This window comes from Hemiscyllium ocellatum, chromosome 27, assembly GCF_020745735.1.
Source record: "Hemiscyllium ocellatum isolate sHemOce1 chromosome 27, sHemOce1.pat.X.cur, whole genome shotgun sequence".
Classification (NCBI taxonomy): Eukaryota; Metazoa; Chordata; class Chondrichthyes; order Orectolobiformes; family Hemiscylliidae; genus Hemiscyllium; species Hemiscyllium ocellatum.
In genome coordinates this window covers 9,987,868-10,000,340 of record NC_083427.1, presented here as the reverse complement: position 1 = coordinate 10,000,340, position 12,473 = coordinate 9,987,868, and the positions used below count along the sequence as shown (strand labels likewise).

The 12,473-nt window shown below is 53.9% G+C and overlaps 1 protein-coding gene across 1 annotated transcript in view; it reads left to right on the top strand.

The window, feature by feature from the left end:
* The window catches only part of LOC132828733 (zinc finger protein 239-like), a 52,724-nt gene extending 49,832 nt beyond the window's left edge, over positions 1–2,892 (top strand). Inside the window, exon 2 of the mRNA XM_060845854.1 lies at positions 2,042–2,892. Within this exon, the coding sequence (XP_060701837.1) occupies positions 2,104–2,877 (774 nt within the window). The 5' untranslated portion in view covers positions 2,042–2,103 and the 3' untranslated portion in view covers positions 2,878–2,892. The remainder of the gene's footprint in view (positions 1–2,041) is intronic.
* Positions 2,893–12,473: the final 9,581 nt, after the last annotated feature.

Sequence of the window (12,473 nt, the reverse complement as noted above, 5' to 3'; positions counted from 1 at the left end):
TTACTGATCCTCATGACGTCAGCCTGAGATGACGTTATCGAGCCGTCTTCTTCCTTCAGGCTGCTGAGCACAGAGCTCTCTTTGTGCACCTTCTGGAAGAAGAAACGTGAGCACGTCTCGTCCTGCTCCACCGAGCAGACCCTGGACTGGAAGATTATCTTGGAGGCCTCTGAGGCAAAGAGCGAGGCTTGCTGGCCCTTCACCTCCTTGAGGTCCTCCGTGACATCGACCCCCATCGTCTGCAGCAGGAGCAGGTTCTGCATACTTTCCTGGAGCTGGGACAGTTTTCCCCGCCTCTCTCTCGCCTCCTGAACACCTTTGAGGATGAAGAACCTCTTGATGTTCCCTTTAACTGTTTCCCACCAGTCCGCTGGAGACTCAAAGAGGGGCATCACCGTTCTCCAACCTGCGTAATCCCTCTTGAGCTCCTCAATGTTTCCCGGGGTCAACAGCTTTGTGTTCAGCTTCCACGTTCCCTTACCCGCCCGCTGCTCGTCCTGTAGGTGACAGTCGGCCAGCAGGAGGCAGTGGTCAGAGAAGAACACCGGCTTGACGTCGGTGGATCTGGCCTAAATTGTCCCACGGTGCCCAGGGATGTGCAGGTTAGAGTGGGTTGGCCGTGCTAAATGCATTATTCAGAGGCTAACGTTGGGGAATGGGTCTGGGTGGGTTCTTCCCCGGAGGGTCGGTGTGGATAGGTTGGGCTGAAGGGCCTGTTTCCACACTGTAAGGAATTTCATCTAACCATGTGCTGACAGTTGAAGGGCAGAAAGAGGGAGACCGAGTTTCCACCCAGCTCCCTGTGTTGAACTCCTCACCAGTTCAAGACTGAACTAAACTGCTCACCTCGAATTGTTAATGAAGGGCTCATGCCTGAAAGGCTGACTCTCCTGTTCCTGAGCGGTTGCATTTTGCCAGCACCACACCATTCAACTCTTTACCACAGCCAATCCACCCTAACCTGCACATCCCTGGGCCCTATGGGACAATTTAGCACGGCCAATCCACCCTAACCTGCATGTCTTAAAGGAACCTTGGTTATTGGGACTATTGTGTGTGTGTGGGTGTGTGTGGGTGTGTGTGTAGGGTGTGTGTGTGTGGGGGTGGTATGTGTGTGTGTGTGTGTGGTGTGTATGTGTGTGTCTGGGGTGTGTATGTGTGTGTGTGGGGTGTGTGTGTGGGTGGGGTATGTGTGTGTGTGTGGGGTGGTATGTGTGTTTGTGGGGTGTGGATGTGTGTGCGATAGGTGTGTGTGTGGGATGTGTGTGGGGGGGGTTTGTGTGTGTCTGTGTATGGGTGTGTGTGGGGTGTGTGTGGGGTGTGTGTGAGTGTGTGTGTGGGGTGTGTGTGATGTGTGTGTGTGTGTGGGGGGGTTGTGTGTGTGTGTCTGTGTATGTGTGTGTGTGTGGGGGGGTGTGTGTGTGCGTGATATGTGTGTGTGCGATGTGTGTGTGTGTGTGTGTCTGTGTATGGATGTGTCTGTGTGATATGTGTGTGTGTGGTGTGAGTGTGTGTATGGTGTGAGTGTGTGTGTGGGGTGTGTGTGGGATATGTGTGTGGTGTGTGTGGTGTGGGTGTGTGTGTGTTTGTGGGGGTGTTTGTGTGTGAATGTGTGTTTGTGGGGGTGTGTGTGTGGGGTGTGTTTGGAACAGCATAATTTAGTCTAGTTTGAGGTCAGTAGTAGCTCTTTCCTCTACGCCTTGTGTTTCTTTGAGTAATTTGTGAATAACTGTTTTAAAACGTAATAGTCCCTCGGGGTGATTCTCAGTGTACACTCGGTGAGACACATTGCGAAGTTCGGGTGTGGGGCTGCGTGCTCTGGCCTAGTCCCGAACACGGCTGTGACTAACCTGCAGGTATTCTCTTGGGCTGTTGCTGTCAGTCGAGGTGACTCCTGAGGGGGGCACAGGGAGGGTAAAGAGAGAAAGTCTTTTCCCTGGGGCTGGGGTTGGGATGGAACGGGGCGGGGTGGGGGGGTTGGGGCGCAGATATTCCCTGGTGACTGTTGCCGTGAACACGTTTGCCGTCTTTGCATTTGCAGGCTGCCGGGGGAATCGGGTCGGTTCAGGAGCCGCCACGGCCTGGAGCCTGAGGGGAAGGAGGATGGAGCTGCGGCCGGCCCGGGAGAAGCCGTACCCGTGCTCGGTGTGTGAGTGCGCCTTCAGCCGCCTGTCCAACCTCAACGTGCACATGCGGAGCCACACCGGCCAGCTGCCCTACCGGTGCGGGGACTGTGGCAAGGCCTTCAACTACCCCTCGGAACTGGAGACCCACCGGCGGAGCCACACCGGCGAGAGACTCTTCGGCTGCGCCGTGTGCGGAAAGCAGTTCACCCGCAGCTCCCACCTGCTGACCCACCGGCCGGTGCACACCGGCGAGCGGCCCTTCACCTGCGGCGTCTGCGGCCGCGGCTTCAGCCAGTCCTCCCACCTGCTGACCCACCGGCACATCCACACCGGCGAGCGGCCCTTCCGCTGCGCCGTCTGCGGCCGCGGCTTCACCCAGCTGTCCAACCAGCTGCGGCACCAGCGGGGGCACGCCGGCCAGCGGCCCTTCCCCTGCCGCCGGTGCGGCCGGGCCTTCGCCCAGTCCTCTGCCCTGCTGCGGCACCAGCGCACCCACACCGGCGAGCGGCCCTTCCCCTGCCCGGTCTGCGGCAGGGGCTTCACCCGCCGCTCCCACCTGCTGGCCCACCGGCGGGCGCACCCTGGCGGCGCCCGGGCAGAGCCGCCGGGCCGGGAGGGCTGGCCCGGGAAGGGGCCGCCCCCCGAGGGCGAGGCTGGGGCGTGCTGGCAGAGGGAGCGGTGGGCCTGGGGGCACTGGGGGACCAGCCACGGCGTGACGGTGGCGACGCCAGGAAGCTCCGGCCGCCAGTGAGGCAGCGACAGCACTGCGGGGCGCCGAGGGGGGGGGGGGGGGGGGCGCGAGGCAGGGCTGGGAGAGTCAGCGTCAGCCCTGTTGGGGACGGGGTGGGTGGGGAAGGGGGATCGAAGACCGGCTGGTTGACCCCCCCGACCTCAGCCAAAGCCCCGCGCCCAGTTCCCGCCTTCCAATCCGGCACGGCCCAGACCAATCAGCGTTCAGAACCAATCCCCCACCCCGCGGAGAGACCCAGAGATTCCCTCCACCCCGCCACACGCTTTGGGACCAAGGGTTTGGTGCTGGAAAAGCACAGCAGGTCAGGGCAGCATCCGAGGGGCGGGAGAATCGACGTTACGGCATGGTCCCTTCATCAGGAATGAGGCTGGGAATCTCGGGGGGGGGGGTGGGGTGGTGGAGAGATTATTGGGAGAGGGGTGGGGGAAGGGAGCTGAGCGTGCAACGGGTGAATGGAGGTGGAGGAGGTAAAGATGATAGGTCAGAGGGGAGGGTGGAGTGGGTAGATGGGAAGAGGGATAGGCCGGTAGGACAAGTCATGGGGATGGTGCTGAGCTGGAAGTTTGGAACTAGGGTGAGGTGGGGGAAGGGGAAATGAGGGAACTGTTGAAGTCCACCTCGATGCCCTGGGGTTGAAGTGTTCCGAGGCGGAAAATGAGGCGTTCTTCCTCCAGGCGTCTGGTGGTGAGGGAGCGGCGGTGGAGGAGGCCCAGGACCTCCATGTCCATCTTCCTTCCCACCAATTGGCTCCACCCTCCTCTCCGACCGCTCACCGCTCTCCCACCTCCACCACCAGCCCCAACCCCCCTCCCATTTATCTTTCCCGAAACGTCGATTTTCCTGCCCCTCGGATGCTGCCTGACCTGCTGCGATTTTCCAGCACCGCAACGATCTCCAGCATCTGGCGCCCTCCCATTCTCCTGCCCGCTCTGGGGGCTTGATATGCAAAATACTGGAAACACCCGTCCCTGGTGGGCTGGGCTGGCAGTTTTCCCTGTCCACCTCGTGCCCTAGTAAAAGCAAAAAGTATTTCTCGGCAGTAATGTGACGGATACCCAGGCAGCCCCAGAGAAATGCAGCAGGTCTGGCAGCATCTGTGCGGTCAGGGAGAGAGTGAAATGTTTCCAGTTTGCAAGTTTTGAAGGAGGCTCATCGAACCCAAAACGTTAACTCTGCTTCTCTTCCCACAGACCTGCTGTACAGGTCATTGGTCAGGCCGCTGTGGGAATATAGCGTGCAGCTCTGGTCTCCTTCCTATCGGAAGGATGTTGTGAAACTTGAAAGGGTTCAGAAATGATTTGCCAGGATGTTGCCAGGGTTGGAGGGTTTGAGCTACAGGGAGAGGCTGAACAGGCTGGGGCTGTTTTCCCTGGAGCGTCGGAGGCTGAGGGGTGACCTTATAGAGGTTTATAAAATCATGAGGGTGATGGATAGGATAAATAGACAAAGTCTTTCCCCTGGGGTGGGGGAGTCCAGAACTAGAGGGCATAGCTGTAAGATGAGAGGGGAAAGATACAGAAGAGACCTAAAGGGCAATGTTTTCACCCAGAGGGTGGTACGTGTGTGGAATGAGCTGCCAGAGGATGTGGTGGAGGCTGGTACAATTGCAACATTTAAGAGACGTTTAGATGGGTATATGAATAGGAAGGGTTTGGAGGGATATGGGCCGGGTGCTGGCAGGTGGGACGAGATTGGGTTGGGATATCTGGTCGGCATGGACGGGTTGGGCCGAAGGGTCTGTTTCCGTGCTGTACATCTCTCTGACTCTAAGTTGAAAGACCTGGAGGTCTGCAGCACAGAAAATTGCTCTCCAGATAAAATGTCCAAGGAGAAAGTGAGGTCTGCAGATGCTGGAGATCAGAGCTGAAAATGTGTTGCTGGAAAAGCGCAGCAGGTCAGGCAGCATCCAAGGAGCAGGAGATTCGACGTTTCGGGCAAAAGCCCTTCATCAGCCCATTCCTGATGAAGGGCTTATGCTCGAAACGTCGATTCTCCTGCTCCTTGGATGCTGCCTGACCTGCTGCGCTTTTCCAGCAACACATTTTCAGCCAGGATAAAATGATCCACACCAGTTAAGGTCAGCCACCTCATGATTGTACTGTCCCCAGCATTCCCAGTGTCTGTTCCAGCCTGCCTTTCCATTATATTCTCCTGACATTGAAAAGAAACTTGGGTCAAATGGGGGATTCTGGATGGGGCTTCCACCATTTCCCAAACCTTGGCGTCTACCAAATCATCTGACAGCCGACGGGGAGGTGGCGCTCACCGGCTGGGCTGGCATTTACTGCCCTATCCGATGTTGCCCGCTGAGAAGCTGGGAGTAAGATGCTGCCTTGGAACCCCGCTGCAGGTTGGGTGGAATGTTCCTTCCTGTGCCCCTTAATGACGCTGTTCAAGGTCAGGGTGGTGCAGGGCCCAGGGGAGAATTGCAGATGGTGGGGTGTTACCATTAGCTGTCCTCCTCGTGTTCCACCATGGTGGGAGTGGACAGTGTGTGGGGGACTGTCAGAGGGGACACGGTGAGTTGCAGGGTGAAGATGGCCCCACACTGCTCCTTACATCTTGCACCTGCTGGCGGATGCACCACCATCTGAAAGCAGCTCTTGCCTCCATCTGCACCTTGAGCCTGCTTTAGAGACGTACAGCACGGGAACAGACCCTTCAGCCCAACCCGTCCATGCTGACCAGATATCCCAACACAAACTAGTCCCACCTGCCAGCACCCGGCCCATCTCCCTCCAAACCCTTCCTATTCATACACTCATCCAGATGCCTCTTAAATATTGCAATTGTACCAGCCTCCACCACTTCCTCTGGCAGCTCATTCCACACACGTACCACCCTCTGTGTGAAAACATTGCCCCTTAGGTCTCTTTTATATCTTTCCTCTCTCACCCTAAACCTATGCCCTCTAGTTCTGGACTCCCCAACCCCAGGGAAAAGACTTTGTCTATTTATCCTATCCATGCCCCTCATAATTTTGTAAACCTCTATACGGTCACCCCTCAGCCTCTGACGCTCCAGGGAAAACAGCCCCAGCCTGTTCAGCCTCTCCCTGTAGCTCAGATCCTCCAACCCTGGCAACATCCTTGTAAACCTTCCATTATTGGCAACACCTTAAAGCTATCATCACGGAATCTGTCCTTCCTACACGTTTGGGCACAGGTCATAAATTTGAGTTAGGATGGCACCCTCAACGCTGTCACCTCGCATTCACTGCAATGTTGATATTGCGGCAGAAACAGCAAACGGTTCCATTCTGATTTGGAGGAGCTGGTGTTGGACTGGGCTGGACAAAGTTAAAACTCTCACCACCCCAGGTTATAGTCCAACAGGTTTAATTGGAAGCACTAGCTTTTAGAGCAATGCTCCTTCATCAGGTGGTTGTGAAGAATACAATTGTAAGACACAGAATTTATCGCAAATGTTGACAGTGTGAGCCAACTGAAATTATATATTGGTCTTTTCCCATGTATAATTTCCATTACATCCCACTGTAAACTTCTGCTCTGATCTTAACCTCCACAAGCACCTGCTGAAGGAGCAGCGCTCTGAAAACTACTTCCAAATCAACCTGTTGGACTCTAACCCGGTATCGTGTGATTTTTTAACTTGATTTCAATTTGGATTGGCCCATCTACATTGTGCACTGAGTTTGGCGGGAGAAGGGGTTAAATGCCACAGAGATCTGCCCCACCCTTTGACTGGAAGTGTCAGTCATCCCACTGACGAGCAAGGCAGCCAGTCAGGGAGAGCTGGACACACTTCCATCACACACACGGATTGGAAATGGGAAAGTGCACGCAATAAACGTTTGAGAACAGCAGTCCTCAGGTTGTTGGCATGTCTTGTGGAGAAGGAGTTGAATTTGGTGACAGTACTGCACTATATAATATATTGTGGCTGGGGGGGCTGCTGCTCAGATTAGATTCCCTACAGTGTGGAAACAGTCTAACAGGCCACACTGATCCTCTGAAGAGTAACCCACCCAGACCTATTTCCCTCTGGCTAATGCACCGAACACTATGGGCAAGATAGCACGGCCAATCCACCCTAACCTGCACATCTTTGGACTGTGGACGGAAACCGAAGCACCCGGAGGAAACCCCACACAGACACTGGGCGAATGTGTAAACTCCACACAGTCGCTCCCGAGGTTGGGATCGAACCTGGGTCCCTGGCGCTGTGAGGCAGCAGTGCTAACCACTGTGCCACCGTGTCGCCAAAGCATCTGAACCTCTTTGCTTGTAAGTACCACCCCGCAGTCAGGAAGATCAGCACAATGCCGACCTGGAGATGGTGAAGAGCAGAGTTTGCAGATGACACAAAGCTGGGCTGTGCGGTTGACAGTGAGACAGGAAATAGGGTTCAGTGACAGGAGAGCACAGACAGATCAGTGGGGCAGATGGTATTTAACCCGGATAATTGGTAGGGGATAAAGTTTGGAAAAATAAAAACGACAGGGAATTCCTCTGTCTCCCCAGGCAGGTGGGGAACCCCTAGCACTGTGGTGCAGGCGAACCCTCTGAGATGGGGGGGGGGGGCTTCAAATCTCATCCCAGTGCCTGCTGAGAGTATAAATCCAGTCAGCGTCATAGGGAAACTGGGAGGTCAATGTGACCAACTTCAAAACCAGCAGCAACTCGAAAGGAGCGTAGAACACGCAAGAGTCGGTGTAAAGGGAAGATTCAGAGAGCGAAAAGGGAATAGGAGAGTGTGCTGGCTGGCACAATGAAGGAATGCAGGTACATTCAGGGCTGGGCTGGGGAAGGAGAATGACAGCAAGAGTGCAGCCATTTAAAGGTCAGGGGCCAAAGGTGCGGTGCTGGAAAAGCGCCACCACTCAGGCAGCACCCTGATGAAGGGCTTATGCCCAATTCTCCTGCTCCTCGGCTGCTGCCTGACCTGCTGTGCTTTTCCAGCACCCCACTCTCGACTCTGACCTCCAGAATCTGCAGTCCCCACTGGATCCCAATTTAAGATCACCGTGGTAGTTTGTTTTTTGAGTGTGGAGCATTCACTGGAAAGATCAGAACAACAAAACCACACTTTTTTTTTGTTTAGCAAACTTCTCCAAAGCATTGGTCTCCATTTTCTTAAAGTCTGCTGAAGATGATACAACGGTGCATCAACTGGAATGATCAGCAAATCTGCATAACAGAATCAACACTGCTTTCCATGATGTGGAGGAGCCAGTGTTGGACTGGGGTGGACAAAGTTAAAAATCACACAACGCCAGGTTAGAGTCCGACAGGTTTATTTGGAAGCACACTAGCTTTCAAAGCTCTGCCTCTTCCTGATGAAGGAGCAACGCTCCGAAAGCTAGTGCTTCCAAAAAATCCTGTTGGACTATCACCTGATGTGTGTGATTTCGAACATTTCTCAAAAATGTTCTTAAAACTGGTTGTAGATGTTACCAACATGCTGCCTACCTCGGTGAAATACGCGAGTTTGCAAATTAAAATCAACATTTCTGACAAATGTTTCCAAGTTGTTGCCATAGCAGTTCTTTTGTCGATGATCTAACACCGCATCATCAGGCAGATAACAAATGCTGAAGGTCAAAACCACAGTTTCTTACAAACATCTCCAAAGTGTTGCCATTTGCTTCATGTGTAGTTCTACCACAGGATACAAATCGGTGAGATAAGGGCCCTGGCACATTAAAATCAACATTTCTAGCAAGGCTTTGCAAAATGCTGCCAGATTCTTTCAACCACCTTTTCCAAAGTGCTGGTACATTTGTAAAATCTGTTACAGCTATTGAGAAAGTGTATGACTTGGTGTTACGGCACGGAGTAACCCCCACTAATTTAAACACAGAAACACGGGAATGATAGACCTCATGTGGGAATCTGTGAATGTCCGAGAGGCCAAAAATTAGTTCCAACAGTCATTATGTCAAGTAAAAAGTAGCAATTTTATTTTTTTTAAGTCTAACAGAGAATAGATAATTAACACTTATTTACAACTCCTTCCTCTAACCCATCATTTACTTTCCCCTCTATAATACTGGTCTGATAAAAAAAACCCCTATTAAAATTTACCCAAAAAAATCAAATTTCAAAACCAGCCAGTTATTGGTTCTTCTATTTGTATTTTCCTCCATCTTTCCTTCTTCCTAGGGTTTATATTACACAGGTCATTGATAGATAAAGGTACCTATAAGAGAGCTATTTTTCAGGCACTCTGTACATGCTAGTGACTTGGCAGTTCTTCTCCCAACTGTTCAATTTTCTCTGGCCTTATACCCCCCCTCTCCCCACCCCCACCCCCCCAAGAATCAGATTGTGTCATTGGTCTTAATATTGTCAAAATATCAAATTCAAACTTGATTGGTGGTTAGTATCTTAATTTAAACTGATTGGCCCAGGTACTGCTATCTGCTAGACCAAATGTTACATTGTGTGCCTCTCTAAGTCCTTCAACTCTCTTAAAGGTGCAATACACCCGCATCTTCATAACACTCAGTAAAATAAGCACTGTGGCACAGTGAAATCAACATTTCTAGTTCACAGAATAATGGCATTTACTTGCAAGCTGTTTTAGATATTTCCAAATTGCATAACTCGGTGAGATGTACACATCTCTACATTCAAACCAATATTTGTAGCAACATTATCCAAAAGCTGCTGGGGGATGATGCAAAAGTCCACAAATCAGTGGGGGAAAGAAGAACATCATTGCCGATTTCAATCAGTACTTGTAGCAACGTTTTCAGAAATGCTGGCACGCTCTTCAATCCTGCCCTTGATGATGTGAAAGTGCACAACAGGGGGCTTGGGAAAAGAGGATTTCCACTTTCCAACCAATGCTTCCAGTGTGCTGGCATGTTTCTACAGTCAGTTTCAGATGTCAGTCAATTGTATAACTCAGTGAGATAAAGGCCTTTGCATATTGAAATCAACATTTCTAGCAACAGTTTGCAAACAGTTCTCCAAAATACTGGCATGCTCTTAAACTCTGAGGAAGAAGTAACCTGACTGCCGAGCTTAGCATGATAGCACCTTTGCACAGTGAAATTGACACTTCCAGCAAAGTTTTTCAACGTACTGGCATATTCTTAAATCCTTGCACATGAAAATCAACACTTGCAGCAAAGTTCTTGGGCTATCCTTAATACCTATGGGGTGCTGTTCTTAATATTGATGGTCAATGGTAAAAATCACACAACACCAGGTTAGAGTCCAACAGGTTTATTTGGAAGCACACTAGCTTTCGGAGCGACGCTCCTTCATCAGGCGGTTGTGGAGGGCACAGTTGTAAGACACAGAATTTATAGCAAAAGTTTACAGTGTGATGTAACTGAAATTATACACTGAAAAAGACCTTGATTATTTGTTGAGTCTTTCATTTGTTCAAATACCGTGATAGTTTCCCTTCTTTCGTGACCGTGTCCTCCGATCTCATACTCCACAACCATCTGATGAAGGAGCGTCGCTCCGAAAGCTAGTGCTTCCAACTAAACCTGTTGGACTCTAACCTGGTGTTGTGTGATTGTTAACGTTGTCCACCCCAGTCCAACCCCAGCATTTCCAAATCATCAATACTCAAGGATCTTAATACCTATAGTGGATGTGGTTAATGTCTATGGTCCTTGAGGGGAGTGAGGGAAGGGTTTTGCCCACTCCTCCCACTGGTGGGTCCCTGGGGAGAGAACATTCTCCTGCCTCGAGTGCGGTCGGAGCTCCACATTTTCTTTTAGATTCCCTACAGCGTGGAGACAGGCCCTTTGGCCCAACAAGTCCACACCGACCCTCCGAAGAGCAACCCACCCATTATCCTGCAACTTGCAGTGGCACCAGCATTCCCGACGGGATTCCATCAGTGACCCAGCTATGGGTCACTCCCAGCATTCCCGACAGGATTCCATCAGTGACTGTGTGGAAATGGCACATTCTCCCCATGAGTCTGTGAGGGTTCCCTCCGGGCCCATCCGTCCTCACTCTCCCTCCGTCCTCACACTCCCTCCATCCTCACTCTCCCTCCATCCTCACACTCCCTCCATCCTCACTCTCCCTCCGTCCTTGCTCTCCCTCCGTCCTCACACTCCCTCCGTCCTCACTCTCCCTCCGTCCTCACACTCCCTCCATCCTCACTCTCCCTCCGTCCTCGCTCTCCCTCCGTCCTCACACTCCCTCTGTCCTCACACTCCCTCTGTCCTCACACTCCCTCCGTCCTCACTCTCCCTCCGTCCTCACACTCCCTCCATCCTCACTCTCCCTCCGTCCTCGCTCTCCCTCCGTCCTCACACTCCCTCTGTCCTCACACTCCCTCCGTCCGCACACTCCCTCCATCCTCACACTCCCTCAGCGCTGACCCTCTGACAGTGCGGCACTCCCTCAGCACTGACCCTCCGACAGTGCAGCCCTCCCTCAGCGCCCACTCCCTCAGCACTGACCCTCCGACAGTGCGGCCCTCCCTCAGCACTGGCCCTCCGACAGTGCGGCACTCCCTCAGCACTGACCCTCTGACAGTGCGGCCCTCCCTCAGCGCCCACTCACTCAGCACTGACCCTCTGACAGTACGGCACTCCCTCAGCACTGACCCTCCGACAGTGCCCACTCCCTCAGCACTGACCCTCCGACAGTGCGGCCCTCCCTCAGCACTGGCCCTCCGACAGTGCGGCACTCCCTCAGCACTGACCCTCTGACAGTGCGGCCCTCCCTCAGCGCCCACTCACTCAGCACTGACCCTCTGACAGTACGGCACTCCCTCAGCACTGACCCTCCGACAGTGCCCACTCCCTCAGCACTGACCCTCTGACAGTGCCCGCTCCCTCAGCACTGACCATCCGACAGTGCGGCACTCCCTCAGTACTGACCCTCCGACAGTGCCCACTCCCTCAGCACTGACTCTCTGACAGTGCCCACTCCCTCAGCACTGACCCTCCGACAGTGCGGCCCTCCCTCAGCACTGACCCTCCGACAGTGCGGCACTCCCTCAGTGCTGACCCTCCGACAGTGCGGCACTCCCCCCGCACTGACCCTGTGACAGCGCCCACTCCCTCAGCACTGACCCTCCCACAGTGCCCGCTCCCTCAGCTCTGACCCTGTGACAGTGCGGCGCTCCCTCAGCACTGACCCTGTGACAGTGCCTGCTCCCTCAGCACTGACCCTCCGACAGTGCCCACTCCCTCAGCACTGACCCTCCGACAGTGCCCACTCCCTCAGCACTGACCCTCCGACAGTGCGGCCCTCCCTCAGCACTGACCCTCCGACAGTGCGGCCCTCCCTCAGCACTGGCCCTCCGACAGTGCGGCACTCCCTCAGCACTGACCCTCTGACAGTGCGGCCCTCCCTCAGCGCCCACTCACTCAGCACTGACCCTCTGACAGTGCGGCCCTCCCTCAGCGCCCACTCACTCAGCACTGACCCTCTGACAGTACGGCACTCCCTCAGCACTGACCCTCCGACAGTGCCCACTCCCTCAGCACTGACCCTCCGACAGTGCCCACTCCCTCAGCACTGACCCTCCGACAGTGCGGCCCTCCCTCAGCACTGGCCCTCCGACAGTGCGGCACTCCCTCAACACTGACCCTCCGACAGTGCCCGCTTCCTCAGCACTGACCCTCCGACAGTGCCCACTCCCTCAGC